Source organism: Sphaeramia orbicularis, chromosome 8, assembly GCF_902148855.1.
Source record: "Sphaeramia orbicularis chromosome 8, fSphaOr1.1, whole genome shotgun sequence".
Classification (NCBI taxonomy): domain Eukaryota; kingdom Metazoa; phylum Chordata; class Actinopteri; order Kurtiformes; family Apogonidae; genus Sphaeramia; species Sphaeramia orbicularis.
The window spans coordinates 1,137,402-1,155,155 of NC_043964.1; the positions used below are offsets into that span (position 1 = coordinate 1,137,402).

General features: G+C 36.9%; 1 protein-coding gene across 1 annotated transcript in view; it reads left to right on the forward strand.

The window, feature by feature from the left end:
• Positions 1 to 2,487: 2,487 nt before the first annotated feature.
• The window catches only part of LOC115424608 (tetratricopeptide repeat protein 30A-like), a 38,490-nt gene continuing 23,223 nt past the window's right edge, over positions 2,488 to 17,754 (forward strand). The window contains exons 1-7 of the mRNA XM_030141970.1: positions 2,488 to 2,677; positions 3,601 to 3,666; positions 4,550 to 4,759; positions 6,420 to 6,476; positions 12,510 to 12,645; positions 14,000 to 14,104; positions 14,223 to 14,351. Of these exons, the coding sequence (XP_029997830.1) occupies positions 2,630 to 2,677; positions 3,601 to 3,666; positions 4,550 to 4,759; positions 6,420 to 6,476; positions 12,510 to 12,645; positions 14,000 to 14,104; positions 14,223 to 14,351 (751 nt within the window). The 5' untranslated portion in view covers positions 2,488 to 2,629. The remainder of the gene's footprint in view (positions 2,678 to 3,600; positions 3,667 to 4,549; positions 4,760 to 6,419; positions 6,477 to 12,509; positions 12,646 to 13,999; positions 14,105 to 14,222; positions 14,352 to 17,754) is intronic.

Consider the following 17,754-nt stretch of genomic DNA (forward strand, 5'->3'; position numbering starts at 1 on the left):
ACAAAAACAGACTGTGATTTTACATGTCAAATGGAAAAGAACAGGAAAAAACTGTTACTGTGAATAACCAGAAAATTTACATTTTTTAAAAAGAAATTTTTCTTTTTTCACAGAAAAATACAGTTAAAATACATTTGCAAATGTATCATAATTTCACAAATATTTCTTTTCTATTTATGAGATTAAACTGTTAATTTAAAGTTTAATACTGTAAAAAAAAAAAAGGTCAGTAAAACCAGATAAAATTACTGACAGTTAACGGTAACAGAAGTATTAGTTCTGTCAGTTGAACCAGACTTGTTTGTTAATTGACAAATATCTTGTGTAATTACAGGAGGTTTCACAACAAAACTGTTGAATAAATGTATTTTTGTGAATGTAGAACATGTATAAGCACTGATAAACTGTCCAAATACAGTTTTTATCAGTGGATTGGACAACTGAGTCTCACTGAAAATTATTTTTATATATATATTTATAGGGAATTCGATTGTTTTAATACATGAAAATATTCTTTATTAAACATTAAAAAGTCAAAAATATGCAAAATCTCATGTAAAGTTAGGGCAAAATTTTAATTTTAATTATGGAAAATTACCGTATTTTTATGAGATACTTATTTTCCATTATTTTACAGTATTTTTTCAGCACCCCTGCTGCCGGAATAGTACTGTTTTTTTTATGTTTTTTTTTTTTTTTTTTTTTTTACAGTGTAATCACATGGTGCGGGGGGAAGGGGCGGGGCCTCCTACACAAATTCTTTGTCTCAGCCACATTTATTTGGAGGTAAAGCTGTAACACCAGTTTAAATTCCTCTTCAGGGACCAGGCTATCACAATCCCAGTAGATTTGGCAGACACTTTAATTCCAGGTTGTGGTTTTGCTTTGGTTTTATAGCGGCACCGAGGAAGAAACTTGCAGCTTTATTTCAGACCATGAGATTGGTCGAACTCACGCAGGGTGAACACAATAAAGAAAAACACCAGGAAACATTGTGCCTCATCTGTGACCGATTATGGTGCAATCAAATACATCACCATAGTAAATTCAACAGTAAAGAAACTGAAAAATTGCACATTTGACCCTTGAAATGTATTTTTATCCTTCTAAATAAAACCCATAAAAAATAAAAATAAAAAAAGCTAATAAAACATTTGGCTTTCCTCTGTGTGGTTTTCAGCTGAAAGTATTGGTTTCCACTGTAGGAAGTATTATTTAAAATGATTCAGAACAGCTCTCAGCAGCTCTGAAACACTGTACAGAAAACAAACAGGAGTAAACAATGAATTCAACTGGGGACTGGCTTCAGTGGTGGATTCAAGCACATGGGGTACAGTGGATATTTGTGGTGGATTTCAAAAGCATTAAGAGCAAGACACATCAGCGATTATAAGTCAGTGGAGTAAAAGTTACTGATGGATGGACTTTTTCAGCCAAAAAGTCAAGTGTGAACCTCAGTAAACCATTTTGGATTTCATTGGTGAATTGAGAGTTTTCTTATTGATTAATTTAATACTACTTATTGGTACAGGAAGTTTAGGACAAACCAGTGAGGATATCCCCATCTGGAGTTTTTATTTATATGTATTGCTTTTTATTTATCCTTGCATTGATTTGATGGATTCTTTCAACTGTACATTTATTTTTTCATTTATTAATTCTTTTCTTTTTTTTTTTTTTCAATAAATAAAATCACGCAAACAAGAAAAAAGTCCCACCGCATAAGTATGCCCTGCATCAAAATAATTGCTGATAATTTCTTTGGTGGTAACCATATTTAAATATAAACTTCTGGTTTTCCCACCTGTCAGAAAGACAGTCCAATCAGCATCCACATCCTGATCACAGCAGGCACCTGCCTTTACCGGAAGGACCTTTTTCTTGTTTGTGTGATTCTCTTTTCCCATGTGTGCTTTCTTTCTTCCCAGGTTATGTTTTATTGGATTTTTTTTACAGCGATAGTGCAAAAAAAAAAAAAAAAAAAAGTCTAAACATTAGGAATTGTTGTTTTTATACAGACCAGAACATACACATACACTATTAAATGTACATCTATAAGGACAATATTTTAATGTGCCACCAGATACTTTGTAATGAACTCATTAGGTTAAAAACAAAACAACAAACAAACAAACAAAAAAACCCAGAAAAATAGCTTATTATAAGATATATCTCTTTATCTCTGACAGTTTAAGAAGGTCTCTTTTTTAACAACTGTTGCTGTGCACTGTATAATAAATACTGGGGATTTGGAGAAGAGGATAAAGTGCATTTTAACTAAGTAATATCTAACCTGCCTGTCATTTTTCCTATAAATTTGGCCTACTATTGAACAAACTATTCATGCATGTACAGTGTATGAAAAACTATCCCACCGGACAGTTTCCGCCTCCTCTGCCTCAAATCATCCAATAGTGATGAGTAAAGAGCCTTTTTCCTTGTGTGATTGGCTTAGACACACGTCAGTTATATTCATTACTTCCGGTCTCCTCCGTTGCTAAGTGACGGCTACTGTGCACTTCTTCGGTCCGCTAAACGGGTGCTAACTGGTTGACATGTTTACGCCTTTTTGGGAAAATATACACAGATTTAGATAATTTGTAGCAGTTGTAGCTTCTATTTCGGAGCCATGGCTGCTATAAAAGACGGCGAATACACGGCTACAATCTACAAACTGGTGAGAATATTGTTGTAGCTGAAGGTAGCGTTAGCATCTTTGCTATGCTAAGAGCAGATGTTGAGTATGAAATACACAACATATGTAACACAGCTCCGTGTGTTGTGCTGGTGGTAAATTAAATAAAGTTACAGGCGAAACTCAACAAGCACCAAGTTATGTTTGAATTATTGACATGTGCCATATGTGAAACTGTTGAAAAAAACATCAAACTTGACGCTGTTTTGACTAAGTGTTTAATAATTACTGTGGTTTAATGCAGTGGTTTCCAACCTTTTTATACTCCACACACACAAATTTCTGGCGACCCCAGACATTCAAAACGGAGACTTTTTTTTTCCCTTAAATTAATTTATTTATGATCATGAAATAGTTTGCTATACTATGTTGCTAATAAACGTTAATTTTAGACAACATTTAGTCTGTATAATGTCTATTATTGTGGACAGAGGCAGTAAATCCAGGTGTAGATTACTGCACAAAGGGAGAATCTGATTTTCCTTGGTCAGGATCTGTCCAGTCAGTCCAGCTGTCATTTACAAGGCTGACAATTAATACTGAACAAACAAGAACTGAAACTATGAATTATGAAAGAGCTGCAGCATCTGAAACTGACCACAGTGAACATTTGACACAAACAGAACCACAGTGCTGCAGTTTCACAACCACAGTTTGTCTTTTATGTATTGGGATTGTCTCTGTCAACTCACTGTATATTTTTTATTAGTAAGGTTTTTAATTTTTGTTTGCTTTTTTTTTTTTTTTTTTTATCAATTACTAGAAATTTCAGGCGACCCCATTTGAATTACAGGTGACCCCATGTGGAGTCCCGGCCCCAAGGCTGAAAACACTGGTGTAATTTGTGTCATTTTTAACAAATCAGACAGACTCTGTGATCTTATGTTAGTCTCCTTTGTCTGTAGATTAAAGACAGCCAGTATGTGGAGGCAATTCACATCCTAAACAGCCAACTTCAAAAACACACTAAGGTAAGTTTCTGAAATCATGTGTTACGTGTTTTATTTCTGCTCAGAGAAATCACCGGAATACCCCTGATTTTATTCTAAATTGGAGAAAAAGTAATTATTAAGCTCATCCATAAAATAATAAATGATTATCAAAAAATCACATGACGCATTTAGAAAGATTACAACAAACTTTACACATTTAATGAATCAAACGATTAGTCAGGGAAGCAGTCAGGAGATTTCCTGATCTCTCGCTTCTTTCAAATTCATAAAGTTGCAGTAATAATGGTAAAAATATAAAACATACAACATAAAATTACAGATGAAAGGTTATTATGATAAGATGTTATTGATCCCACTGTAAGGAAATTGCAGTATTTACAGCAGCAAAACACAGAAAACATAATGCAGAAGACAAGTAGAACATTTAAGAGTGAAACAGGATATTTAAAAGAGTATCTGCTATTTAAATAACTTCTTCTGTACATACTTACGTACATATTATTTACATGTTTGCAGTATTGTTGCACATGATGTTGATATATTGACATGATATGGGGGAATGACTGTGAACTGTTGTGTAGTGTAATGGCTGTGGGAAGGAATGACCTGCTGTATCACTTCTTCTTGGTGTAAGAGTCTAGTTCTGAAGGAGCTGCACAGGTCCTCTACAGTGTGATGCAAGGGCTGTTAAATGTTGAAATAATACTAATAACATGATTTTATTTCTCAGTAAAAGGTTCAGTTTGGTGATTTTCTCTGCTGTCTTTTCTCTTGTCCTTGTTACTCTCAACAAACACCACAGAACTGCAAACAACCAGATTAAAGTTTAAGTTTAGCTGTGTCTTTTTTGCCTTTCATAAGATTGTTAGTTTAATTCTCCTTTATTTCTTCCATACGTCAGTCTAGGGCAGCACTGTCTCTGCTCAGTTACTGCTATTATCACATCCAGGACTTCACCAATGCAGCAGAGTGTTATGAACAGCTCACCCAGCTGCACCCAGAGGTGGAGGAGTATAAGGTGTACTACGCTCAGTCCCTCTACAAAGCCGGCGTTTATCCTGAAGCTACTAAGGCCTCGTTTGCACTGGATAACCCTAACAGTCACACCAAGGTACAGCACACACACACAGAACATACAGTATCATACTAAATAACAGTGTCAGATTTTCATATGTTAAATTGCATTTGTCATATTTTAGTATGACACCGTTAGCTTGTGAATGTGTATGAATGTCAGTTGAATAGATGTTCCTTCAGCTTTGCCCAGGGCACAGTCATGTTAGAGCACGGGAAGAGTTAAACAGGAAAAATCAACAATAACGTACAGTCAGAATACAGCATGTGATATAAAAAAGGTGCTTATTTAAAAAATAAAATGTAATAATAATATGGACCATACATTATCATAATAAGCCTAAACGGATGTTTACATTTGTGCACGTTTTGTTTTTAACAATAAAGCACATAAATACAGTAACAAGATAAAGAGTTCATATGAAATCCCACAATATATACTACATACACAACATCTATACTAATGTTCAACATACTATTGTATAAATAAGTGCGCTGTTCAGGGTGTGAATACATGTTACTTCCTGAAAGCTTCCCAACCAGCTGGAGACATGTAACCTTGGCAAGTGGACAATCTCACATCTACTGGTGTGTAATAATATGACCTGTGTGTAATGGCTAAGTGTCCAGAGTTTGAATACCGCTACTATATATTTACCTATAAATAGAATGCAGTTTACATACTGTTGATTAAATACTATGGTTTGTGGCATAGTAAAAATGTTAGTGTACTATTGTAGGCTGCTAATTAGCATTTAAATATGGAATTTCAGACAATGTCCAGTCATCATATCTGTATCTATAGTTTATCTCACAAATACAACTAAACTCAAGAAGTTTGTCGTCATGTCAGAAGGTCATCTTTTTATCGAGTTTATACAACAGAGACTGTATATCAAAAGATCCACTTTTGATCGTATTTATTGTATGAATGCAGTCAAACTCAAGGAATTGATGTCAGAAGCCAGCTCATTTGTACTTTTAGGTCTAGCACAGCCGGTTATTGCAGTGATCTTTTTATAGGGCTCCCCAAAAGACCATCAAAAAAACACCATCTTATTCCAAATGCAGCTGATAGAGGTGCAGCACTGTTTCGTAATCCCACTGCTGTTTTTTTTTTTATTATTTGTTACAAAATGCAAAGAAATGTGATACATATTATGTTTAGGCCATCTGTTTTTGCCAGGTGTAAACTGGGCCAAAGAATTATAGTAATGATTTATTGGGTGTAGATCCTCTGTGACTGATTCAGAAGAACAGTTTAAAGACATCTCAGCCTCATGTACATTGAAAGTTTTTTTTTTTTACCATCTGCTACACATTCTCAACTACTAGAAGCGTTGTCTCAACAGCAGTGCCCCTGATAAATACATATGGGCTTTAAACACATTGCAAATGAAATGCAGCAAAGCCAAGGTGTGTGCAGGTGAAGGGGAGACATTTTTATGGAATGAAGGTCAAAGGAGTGCTGCTTTCACTTGGGTGTAACATTGATTTATTGTAGAAAAACAGGTAAAAGTCTATGCAAATGAATTATAGATGACAGATTGAATCAGTGAGTGAAGTTGATGTGCGTCTTGAATGTTTTATCCTGAAGTTAGATCTGGTCCAGACTTGTTGTGTCAAGTCCTTGTTTCAACTTTGATTCATTCTCTCTCTCTCTCTCTCTCTCTCTCTCTCTCTCTCTTCTGGCACAGATGGTCAAACTGCAAGCCTGCATCAAATACTGCGAGGAAGATTATTCTGCTGCCAAGGTGACAAGCTCTCACACGTTATCCCATAATGCATACAAATTACACCATTTCTGTTCAGTGTGGTGGCTTGAATCCATTTTAGATGCAGCCAGACACATTTCGTACAATCTCCTCTCAGACTTTAGCTGACTGGGCTGAACGCTAAATACAGCCGATGATTTCCATTGGCTATTTCGGATTCTAGTCTGTGACGGAGAGGAGCTCAGAGTCTGTAATGACTGGACATTCTGTCAGCAAATGACCAGATCACATCAGAACTGTCTCCAATTCCTCTAGCAAAACAAACATGGACGTGTGGTCTGAAAGTAATGCTTAGCAAGCACTAAAGCTGGGTGGATTTTCCATTTGGCAAGGAAATCATCTCCACATTACCATGACGTGTGTGGAGTTCAGATGTTCTTCTCATGTCTGTGTGGGTTCTACTCCACTACTTCTTCTTACCTGTCCTCTCAGAATCAGAATCATGTTTATAGAGGGTCTGCACGTGAAGTCAGCGCTAGCGGAAGTCACTGCGGTTCCGCCCACTGAGTGTCAGAAAGAGGGAGATGAGTGACAGTGTTGGCTTCAATCCTGTCTAAACTGAAGAACAATATTGAATCCAAAATGGGGCAGAGCTGTGGTGAGATTGATTGTATTTTCAGGTTCTTAAAGCAGTGGGAGTTTTACAGACATCGAAAGACAACGACAAGAGAAGGAGATGGATCCACAAATCCAGGAAACCAAACCTAGATCTGTGGATCCTGTTTGGTGTCAGCTAACATTCACTGATGCTGTATTTTTGGGTCCAATCAGACCTGAAATGACCTATTGTTTTGGCTAACGGTCCTTCTTAGTGCAGCTCTTGGTTTCATGATCAGATCTTTCCTGGTTTTTGTCTCATTTTGTGATTGTGAACCTTGTGCTCCTACATGATTAGTAAACTACCTGAAACTGAGGCCAACCTAGTTTTACAAATACGGAGGAACTGGAGAATAAAGCTAGGACGGAGTATTAGGACCACAGAAGAAAAGAAAAACACTGGGCACTACCAGAAGAAAGTCAGAAAATATGGAGATAAAACCTGGAATTTAATGAGAATTAAGTCGAATACAAAAAGAATCACAATGTTATGAGAATAAAGTCGTAGTCATAAAAAAAAACCTCATAATTTAACTAAAATGTCATTGGTTTATGAGATTAAAGTCGTCATATTCCGTCAATAAAGCCATAATATTATCAGAATAATTTGTTAATTTAAACCAGGTGGTGTAAATCTGCTAATTTCCCAGAATGCAGTGGTGCCCTGCTGGTCCACAGCAGTAGTATCTGTGTTGGATAAAGGACTGGATCTGAACTAGACTCAGTAAATCTGCTCAGTCCCAGTAGATCATGCATAGATTCACTGGGGTCAGTCCACGGTGGACTGGAAATGACCTTTGGATCAGCTGGTTCTGGGCCCTAGTTTTGGAGCCTTTGGATCAGCTGGTTCTGGTCCTAGTTTTAGACCCTTTGGATCAGCTGGTTCTGGTCCTAGTTTTGGAGCCTTTGGATCAGCTGGTTCTGGTCCTAGTTTTGGAGCCTTTGGATCAGCTGGTTCTGGTCCTAGTTTTAGACCCTTTGGATCAGCTGGTTCTGGGCCCTAGTTTTGGAGCCTTTGGATCAGCTGGTTCTGGGCCCTAGTTTTAGACCCTTTGGATCAGCTGGTTCTGGGCCCTAGTTTTGGAGCCTTTGGATCAGCTGGTTCTGGTCCTAGTTTTGGAGCCTTTGGATCAGCTGGTTCTGGTCCTAGTTTTGGAGCCTTTGGATCAGCTGGTTCTAGGCCCTAGTTTTGGAGCCTTTGGATCAGCTGGTTCTGGTCCTAGTTTTGGACCCTTTGGATCAGCTGGTTCTGGTCCTAGTTTTGGAGCCTTTGGATCAGCTGGTTCTGGTCCTAGTTTTGGAGCCTTTGGATCAGCTGGTTCTGGGCCCTAGTTTTGGAGCCTTTGGATCAGCTGGTTCTGGTCCTAGTTTTGGACCCTTTGGATCAGCTGGTTCTGGTCCTAGTTTTGGAGCCTTTGGATCAGCTGGTTCTAGGCCCTAGTTTTGGAGCCTTTGGATCAGCTGGTTCTGGTCCTAGTTTTGGACCCTTTGGATCAGCTGGTTCTGGTCCTAGTTTTGGAGCCTTTGGATCAGCTGGTTCTGGGCCCTAGTTTTGGAGCCTTTGGATCAGCTGGTTCTGGTCCTAGTTTTGGACCCTGGTTGTCAGTCCTGATGAAACCATATATATTTGTTTCAGGTCCAAATAGCGCTGACCCCCTCCCCCCTGGATCAGGTCTGGATCCTCCATTTGTGTCCACATGTCAGTGTTCATGGACCACTTGTTCTTTGGTAGCTCGTACAGATCCATGTCCAGTCCAGTTGTCCTTCATTTAATTTCAAATTTCACATTTTCCCGCCCTGGCTGTGTTTACTGCTATACTCCGTCATGTTGAACAGGTTGGTTTAAGACACTCAGTCTGACTGAGAGGGGCGTGGCCTGGGGGGAGGTGACGTGTGTGCAGACCCTCTATTGTAGGGATATTATGAGAACCGATACTCACAACACCATTCGATACTATGATGAAAAAAAAAAAAAACGTTGACACTCATTTTTTTAAGAAACAGAAAAACCAATGCCTGTGTAAGACTCAGTACCATCAGGAGGCTACTACTCTTCTAGAATTGATGCGCCGAAAGTACACATGCAACAGGTACAAGAACTTGTGAAAGAATGGCAACAGCTGCAGCTATTGCTCCGCCTCGTCTAATGGACAAAAAAGGACCACAAGTCATGTGTGGAAGTATTTTGCATTTCAGGTAGACAACCACGATGTGGTTATTGACACGCACACACATATGCCATTGTGTAAACTTACTCAAAGTATTTCTTGTTTAAGTTTATGGGTTCTTTTGATTCTTTTTTTTTTTTAACTGTGGTATCGACTTTGGTATCAAGAATTGTGTGATTTTAGTGGTGTCAGTATCGATTCCTGAATTTTTGGTGTCGTGACATCCCTAGTTTATTGTCGTATTAGTAAACAGGATTCACATTACTAGGAATTTGCTTCAGTGGTTTGGTGCATACGTAGAACGTGGAGTAATTAAGAAGCGTGCAGTAAAAAATAAAATAAAAATAAATAAATTTAAAAAAAAATAAAATAAAATAAAATAAGATAAAATAAAGCATGCTCTCCCCGTGTTCCCTCCGGGTACTCCGGCTTCCTCCCACCATCCAAAGACATGCACTGATAGGTTAAGTGATTAATCTAGATAGTTAGTTAGTTTAATTTTATTTTGAGCACACAGAATCCTCAGATAACAAAGAACCATACAACATGGTCAAACAAAATTTTTCAGCACTTGAAAAGGAATGGGAAGAAGTATAACTTATATACTCCCGCCCCCTTTTTACAAGCTAATAATTAAATCACTTCCGCTTCCTTTGCTTTCTTGACACTTTTTTTTCTGTATATTTTTCCAATAACACAAAACATCCATACAAACCATTCACATACACTTTTTAGTCACCTCACGTACAATCAGATTTGCATAATCAACCGATTTTAATATACACTATGATATTTATATGCACTTTAAATATTTACTACAAATACAGTGAGTAATAAATGTGATAATATCTCCTAATCATGATAGTCTGTATTAATTCATTACAATAATATCTTATTTTATGCATTCTTCTATATTATAACTAGATATGCACTTATTCAGATAATGTTCTATATAAATTGCCCGTAGGTGTGAATGTTAGAGTGACTGGATGTTCGTCTCTATATGTCGACCCTGTGATGAACTGAGGACTCGTCCAGGGCGTATCCCACCTTCACCCATTGATAGCTGGGATAGGCTCCAGCACCCCCCGTGACCCTAGTGAGGATAAAGGGGGTTCAGAAGATGAATGAAAATGAAATAAAATAAACAAGTAAGATGGAGTTATAATAGACTATCAATGGACTATCTCTGTATCATTCCATGAGGACACAAACCTACTCTTCTTCTGATTGGTTCTGGCCTTTACAAGTGTTTTTGATCCTGACCGTTTGATCATAACCCTTAGAACTATTTTTTTTTTACCTTTACACCAAAGCATAGATAACATGTAACTCAAATGAATATAAAATCAATGTGGAACTAAATAAATGATTTAGTCAGATCTAAGGTTTGATGTTGTTGATGATATTTTTTTCTCCTTGTTTTTCAACACAGGTATTTTAATATTTATGGTCCAAAATTACGTGCAGTTATAAAAATGTAAAATGCTCCTCTCTTCTCCTGTGAGTGTGCAGAAGTTTTCCACAAACTTAAGAAAAAATTATGAAACCCAGACAGCACCTGAGCCTAACCCGAACCAATCAACAGTCCAATCAGTGGCAGAGTAGGATATAAAAAAAAAAAAAATCACACCATTTAGGAGGGTCAGAGGGTGATTGCATTAGAAACTGGAGTGTCTGATCAGGGGAAGGGTCAAGCTTATTACAATGATTAAGTATCCATTTACTAAAGAACATTTAATAGTAAATACCTCAGTCAAATTTAGAGTTGTTATCCACCTTGAATTAATTAGCCATAGATGAACATATTTAACCAAGTTTGCTGAAATTTAGCTCTTTCTTTTTCTTCAAGTCAGTATTAAGTGTAATACATGAAGCCAATGAAATGTACTGAAACTATTCTAGGTGTGACACAAAAAACAATTTATTATATTAACCTGTAAAAAATACTGGTATTTTTTTCACCCGCCACCCTCCATGAGTAAAGAGTTCATTTCAGACGTTTCCTGAACATCAACATGCAGCTTATTTGGGGTGCTGTTTGTGCTGAAAATAAAATAAACGCAAAAAAGAAGGAAAAGAGTAGGGTTTGTCTAAGATCCAGATGGAGAGGTGTGTTCAATGTGACTGTATCGTCTACAGATGGAGTTCGTTTGATGTGTCTTCACTAGAATGTTGTACAGCTGTGACTAAAACTTTTGGCAGTCATGCAGATTTTGTTTTCTCTTTTAGATTTTTTTCCACTTGTTTCTGAGGTACATTGAGCCTGTTTACATGACCATAAAAATCCAATTACTGGGAGTAATCAGATAAATGTAATAATCAGATCTGATGTATTTACATGTACTTAAGAAATGTGATGATCAAAAACCCGGATTTGGACGCTCCAGTCCATTATCGCATTTCTTTTTAAGTTCGTACATACATAGTGATGGTAGAATCAAACCTCCTGTTATTGTCTTCTGCTCACGTTTGACTACGCCAAGTCTGTTTTCTACGATTTTAATTGTTTTTACACATACGCAGACGTAAAATAAGAAAATAAATCAGATTAACCTGTATACATGCAGGAAGATATCAGAGTATTGGGGTCGAAACCAGATGTATTATTCTGATTTCCCATAATCAGATTACTGCTGGTATCTGGTAAAACAGATCAGATTATGCTGTTTACACGATCACTTGAATAAGGTCATAACTCCAAAAACTGGATAATGATCAGAGTATTAGTGTAGATGTAAACAGGCTCAGTGAGTAACAATTATCAGCTTTTTCATTTATTCATTATATTTATTCACAAATAATTCATAATTACCCAAAGAAACTTGTCCAAAATAAAAATGATAATAAAAAAAAATTAAAATAAAGAAATAAATGAAAAAAGAAAAATCAAAGAAACTTGTCAAAACTTTTGGCTATGACTGTATACTTATTCAGTTCTCCGTTTTTCCAATTTCTCCTTTTTTCTCACCTTGCCTTAGCTTTGTTCTATTCACTGTCTCTCAGGCCATTGATCGCCTCGGTTAAATTTTAAACATGTTTAAAAAATCTTTAAAAGAATGATTGACGGCAGCTAACAGGTCTGATCTGAAGACTTCAGGCCAGAATCATTAAACACCGCACGCTTCATGATTCTATCTGGTTCTGTAAACACTGATTGAAACCAACTGGAACATATCAGTTGTTCAGAATCACCGTCAGTAAGTGTGTGTGTCCACGTTAATTGTACCTGTATGTGTGTTTAAAGTCATTACTGGAGCAGCTGCCTCAGGACGACCCAGACTACATCTACAATATGGGCTGTTTACTTTACCATGACGGAAAGTACGAAGACGCCTGCAAGAAGTTCACATCTGCCATGCAAGTCCTGGGATACGTGCCAGGTAGTTATCCACCTCCATACACACCTTCACTGCTCTGGGGAGACTACAACCACGGGCACTTCTCATCAGGCTTAAATGCCTCCTCAGTTCCTTGAATTGCATGTTTTTTCTCGTAGTTTCTCTGGGGGTGTGAGGACAGAGCAACTGAAGAAATCTCCTTTTCACAGAAATGAGACGCCTTTTTCCTCTGATCCATCACTGCAGCTGTTCCAAAGTCATTTGGCTTAAAAACAGCTTTGTTTTTTTTCACTTTTCAGTTTGCATTTGTCTCAGAAACACTGCTCAGTTCATATTGTTGCACTATTTGAAAGACACTGCACTGCAAAAATCTAAATCTTACCAAGTGTATTTTTCTCATTTCTAGTCCAAATATCTCATCACACTTAAAATAAGACATAATCACCTAAAGAGTAACTTTTCAGTGAGATATAAGAACTGATTTTTAGACAATAGATCAGTGGTTCTCAACCTTTTTTGGCCCGTGACCCCATTTTAACATCACACTTTTCTGGCGACCCCAGAATGGAGACATTTTTTTGCTAAAATTAATTTGTTTTTGATCATGTAATAGTTTGCTGTACTATGTTGTAAACACAGGTTAATTTCAGAGCACATTTAGTCTATATAATGTATATTATTGTGGACAGAGGCAGTAAATCCAGGTGTAGATTACTGCACAAAGGGAGAATTTTATTTTCCTTGGTCAGGATCTGTCCAGTCAGTCCAGCTGTGATTTACAAGGAGGACAATTAATACTGAACAAACAAGAACTGAAACTATGAATTATGAAAGAGCTGCAGCATCTGAAACTGACCACAATGAACATTTGGCATAAACAGAACCACAGATAAACAGAACAACAGTGCTGCAGTTTCAGACTCACAGTTTTGTCTGTTATGGATTGGGATTGGGATTCTGTCAACTCACCGTATATTTTTTTATTTGTAAGTTTTCTTAATTTTTTATCAATTACTAGAAATTTCAGGCAACCCCATTTGAATTCCAGGTGACCCCACATGGGGTCCCGAGCCCAAGGTTGAAAAACACTGCAATAGATCTTGAAAATCTCATTTCAAGAAATCTTACCAAGATAATTTTCACTTGTTCCATTGGCAGATTTTTTTTTTGTTGCCTAATTCAAGAATTTTTGCTTAATTTAAGCAAAAAAATCCACTAAAAGTGCTGATATACTGAGCAGCTGAAACAGGAAATAAGACATCCTCCATGAAGGCAGATAAGGAAGAATTTCTGAGAATCAAGGAGATTTAAAAATAAATAAATAAATAAATAAAATATAAAAAATAGAACCCAGTTAAGTCCTGCTGTGTTTTCCTGTTTTTCATTCCTCCTTTAGCGCTGTCCTACAACATTGCCCTGTGTTACTATAGTCTGAAGAACTACGCCCAGGCCCTGAAATACATCGGAGAAATCATAGAGCGAGGCATCCGGGAACATCCAGGTGAAAGCACACCCCGGTGGAACTACCGTTAATCTGCTGTTGAAGTTCAATACAGTAGTAACGTACAGAATGACAACACATCCTGAACCGACCTGCTCGTGTTAAATCCACATTTTAGAACTGAGCGTGGGGATGACGACTGAAGGCATCGACGTGCACAGCGTGGGCAACACTCTGGTTCTGCATCAGACGGCGCTGATCGAAGCCTTCAACCTGAAAGCAGCCATCGAGTACCAGCTGAAGAACCGTAAGACCCACACTCACCCTCAGCCACGTATCAAACAGAATAACTGAAGTGTATGGATTATTACTGTTCTTAAAGCTGGGTTTATAGACTACACTGCAGGTTTTGTTACAGATTTCATCCCCTGTTTATGCCCATTATAACAGGCTGCATTTTTCTATAACTACACTGGAAAAAATCTAAATCTTACAAGTGTATTTTTCTCATTTCTAGTCAAAATATCTCATTACACTTAAAATAAGACAGAATCACCTAAAGAGTAACTTTCAGTGAGATGTAAGAACTGATTTTTAGACAATAGATCTTGAAAATCTTTTTTCAAGAAATCTTACCAAGATAATTTTCACTTGTTCCATTGGCAGATTTTTTTTTTTGCTTGAATTAAGCAAAAAAAATGTTGAATTAAGCAAACTGAAAAGTAACTGAAAAGTTACTCTTTAGGTGATTATGTCTTATTTTAAGTGTGATGAGATATTTTGACTAGAAATGAGAAAAATACACTTGGTGAGATTTGATTTTTTCCAGTGTGCATCTATCACACCAGCTGTTTATGGTTTTACACTTGATACAGACAGGGTTCCAGCAGGGTCTTAAAAAGTCTTGATTTTACAAATCTGCATTTAATACCTTAAAAAAGTCTTTAAAAGGTATTCAATTTGATATGGTGGGTCTTAGGTTATGCTGCCATTACCTTGTTGGCTGTATTGTGTTTAAATGTGTCTGTTAAATGTCCAAACTGCAAAGAAAGTAACGTTAGTCAACTCAGTTCCACCTGTTCCAACCTGACAATTTATACTGACATTAGAAACCAACTGTCGCTAACTTTCCAGCCCCTGGTGAGAAATGACTTGGAACAGTGGGAATCAAGGCGCTGGAGTAAACAAATTTTTACCAGTATGACTGTGAAATAGGCTGTGAAATGGGCTTTAAATTCTGTTCTAAGTAGTCTTAAAAAAGTCTTAAAAAACGTCTTAAATATAATTTTTAGAAACCTGTAGGAACCCTGTACAGAGCAACAATGTACTGCACCAAGACTCGTAGAACCAGGGTTACAGTCTATACCCGTCAGATCAAGCAAATGAGCTCAAATGTGTCGTACCAGAACTTTATTGCTGCAGACGGTCTTTATTTTCCAACCAGTACTACATGATAAGTCTGTCTGATAGAATATGATTTACACACAGCACACCAAACCACCAATCACCATCATTCATGATCAGTTTATCAAATAACCAAAGCAGACTCTGTCCCTGCTCATCATCGACCACGACTTAACAATGACTGAGGGCAAAAAGAACACAGAAAAAAAAGAAAAGAAAACCGTTTTGTAGAATTATTTCTGCTACACAACGGACAATGTTGATCTTTAAACTGATAGTTCATCCACAGTTCATTCAGTTTTACAGCGTTGAAGTTCTCCATGTTCTGTCACCATAAAACCCTTTATTTCACTGCCTCATTACACAGTAGAAGACGGTTATATTGTTTATGCACCCTCATTTATAAAGTGTGTCTGTAGTGTGTTGTAATGGTAATAAAAGAAATATTTACTTTTACTACAGCGCCTTTCATATAAGAAATGTAGCTTGAAGTGCTTTATAATACTTATTAACTTATATACACATAGAATGCACATAATTAATGTAACATAAGGATAAAGTTGAGGATAAGGTGTAGTATATTGGTCAGTTGAGACAAGAAAAAACAGTGCTTAATTAAACTGCACTGCTGCATAATCTTTATGGCTGTTTTCTCATTACAAAAACAAGAACTTTGTTAGAAAATGCTGTTTTTTTTACAGCCGTATACATCCTCCGCTGTTCTCTGAAGTTATAATGAAAAGACTTAAATGTAGAATCAACTTTTAAATGAGCCCACACACTGCCAGTTGTCTGATCTGCACCGCTGCATGTCACTGATTAAACACACTGCATTATGTTATAATTATGGACAATCTTTGACAGTCCTTAAAGATTCACTGTCACATAAAGGCATGTAGCCAATCCGCTGACAACTCTGTAAACAATGTTCTGGGTGGAATTAAGTTGGAAGACAATTTCTAAGCTTTTTCTTCTCATTCCTGTAATAGTAAGATTCCTACAAACTTGGCTTGCGACATCAAAAAGTGTCTCCTAATGGTGTATTTATGGCTCTTAACAAATCAGATATACTGCTTTTGTACTAGGGCTGCAGCAAATGATTATTTTCATTGTTAATTAATCTGTCAAGTTATGTTCTCAATCAATCACTTAAATTTTTTGGTTCATAAAATGTCAGACAGTCAGTGTCTCTGAAAGCCTGTGGTGTCTTCCTCAGATGTTTGGTTGAAATCCCCAGAGTTAATGCATTTAGTCTACCTATCATAAAGATATTGATGTTTAGGAAGCTGGAAACAGGCGATTTTTTACTTTTATTTATCTATTTTTAGAAATTATTCAAACTGATTATCAGTCATCCAAATAGTTTTCAATTAACTTAGTCATAATCAGTTAATTGTTGAAGTTCTACTGTGAAATGACACTGTTGTGAAGAAATATTGATTGAAATACTATAGATTCATTAACACAGTACTTCCTGTGTGATTATTTTTTATGCTCATTTTATTTTCCCTAATGAATTAACATGGTGTAGTTTCTGCAGCCGGACCTTCAGACTCAGATTAAATTTATTAACACTTAAAGACCTACAGCTGTTTTTGAGGCAACTTCCAAATGCAGTTTTCTCAACATTTAACCTGTAACATATGACATGTAGGTGTAAATTCAAAGTTTATTGTATCAAAACAGAGAAAACTGAAGAAAAAGTGATTTTTTTCAGCTAAATATATCAAACTGAATGTGAAAACGAACATCAGCAACCACTGTCATTGATCCAACTCCATGGGTTCTACTGAAGAATCAGTGTTGTAGAAGATGACAGTGTTTCCATGGTAACTACAGAGCCTCTGATCATCTAAATGATGTCTGATGATGCCGAAAAGCTGAGGAACTGTATTTTACTTCATCAACAGGTATTAAACATTTTAGTTCAGTAGATGCTTTTTGTCTTGGTGGATGTTTAGGTCTTCTAGGGTTAACCCCCAGTGTCCAAACATAACTGTTCATCTGTCCCATTCTCTATCCCCACCAGCTTTACAAGCTTGCAGGAGAAAACCCCATCATCCAGTCACAGCTTTCACAGTACCCAGGGTGCACCTCTGCATCTGCTGGAGACCTGACGTGTACTTACATTTAGGAGCAGGCCGCTGGTACCTATGCCCCTGACACAGGAACATAAACCAGCCTTAAAAGTCTGAAGGTTTATAATCTGCGATAACTCTAGTAAGATAGAAGTGATGCATTATGGGTACAGTCTGAAAAGTCCATGGGTTGACTACGATGCCCTCATGATACGAGAACATGTATGG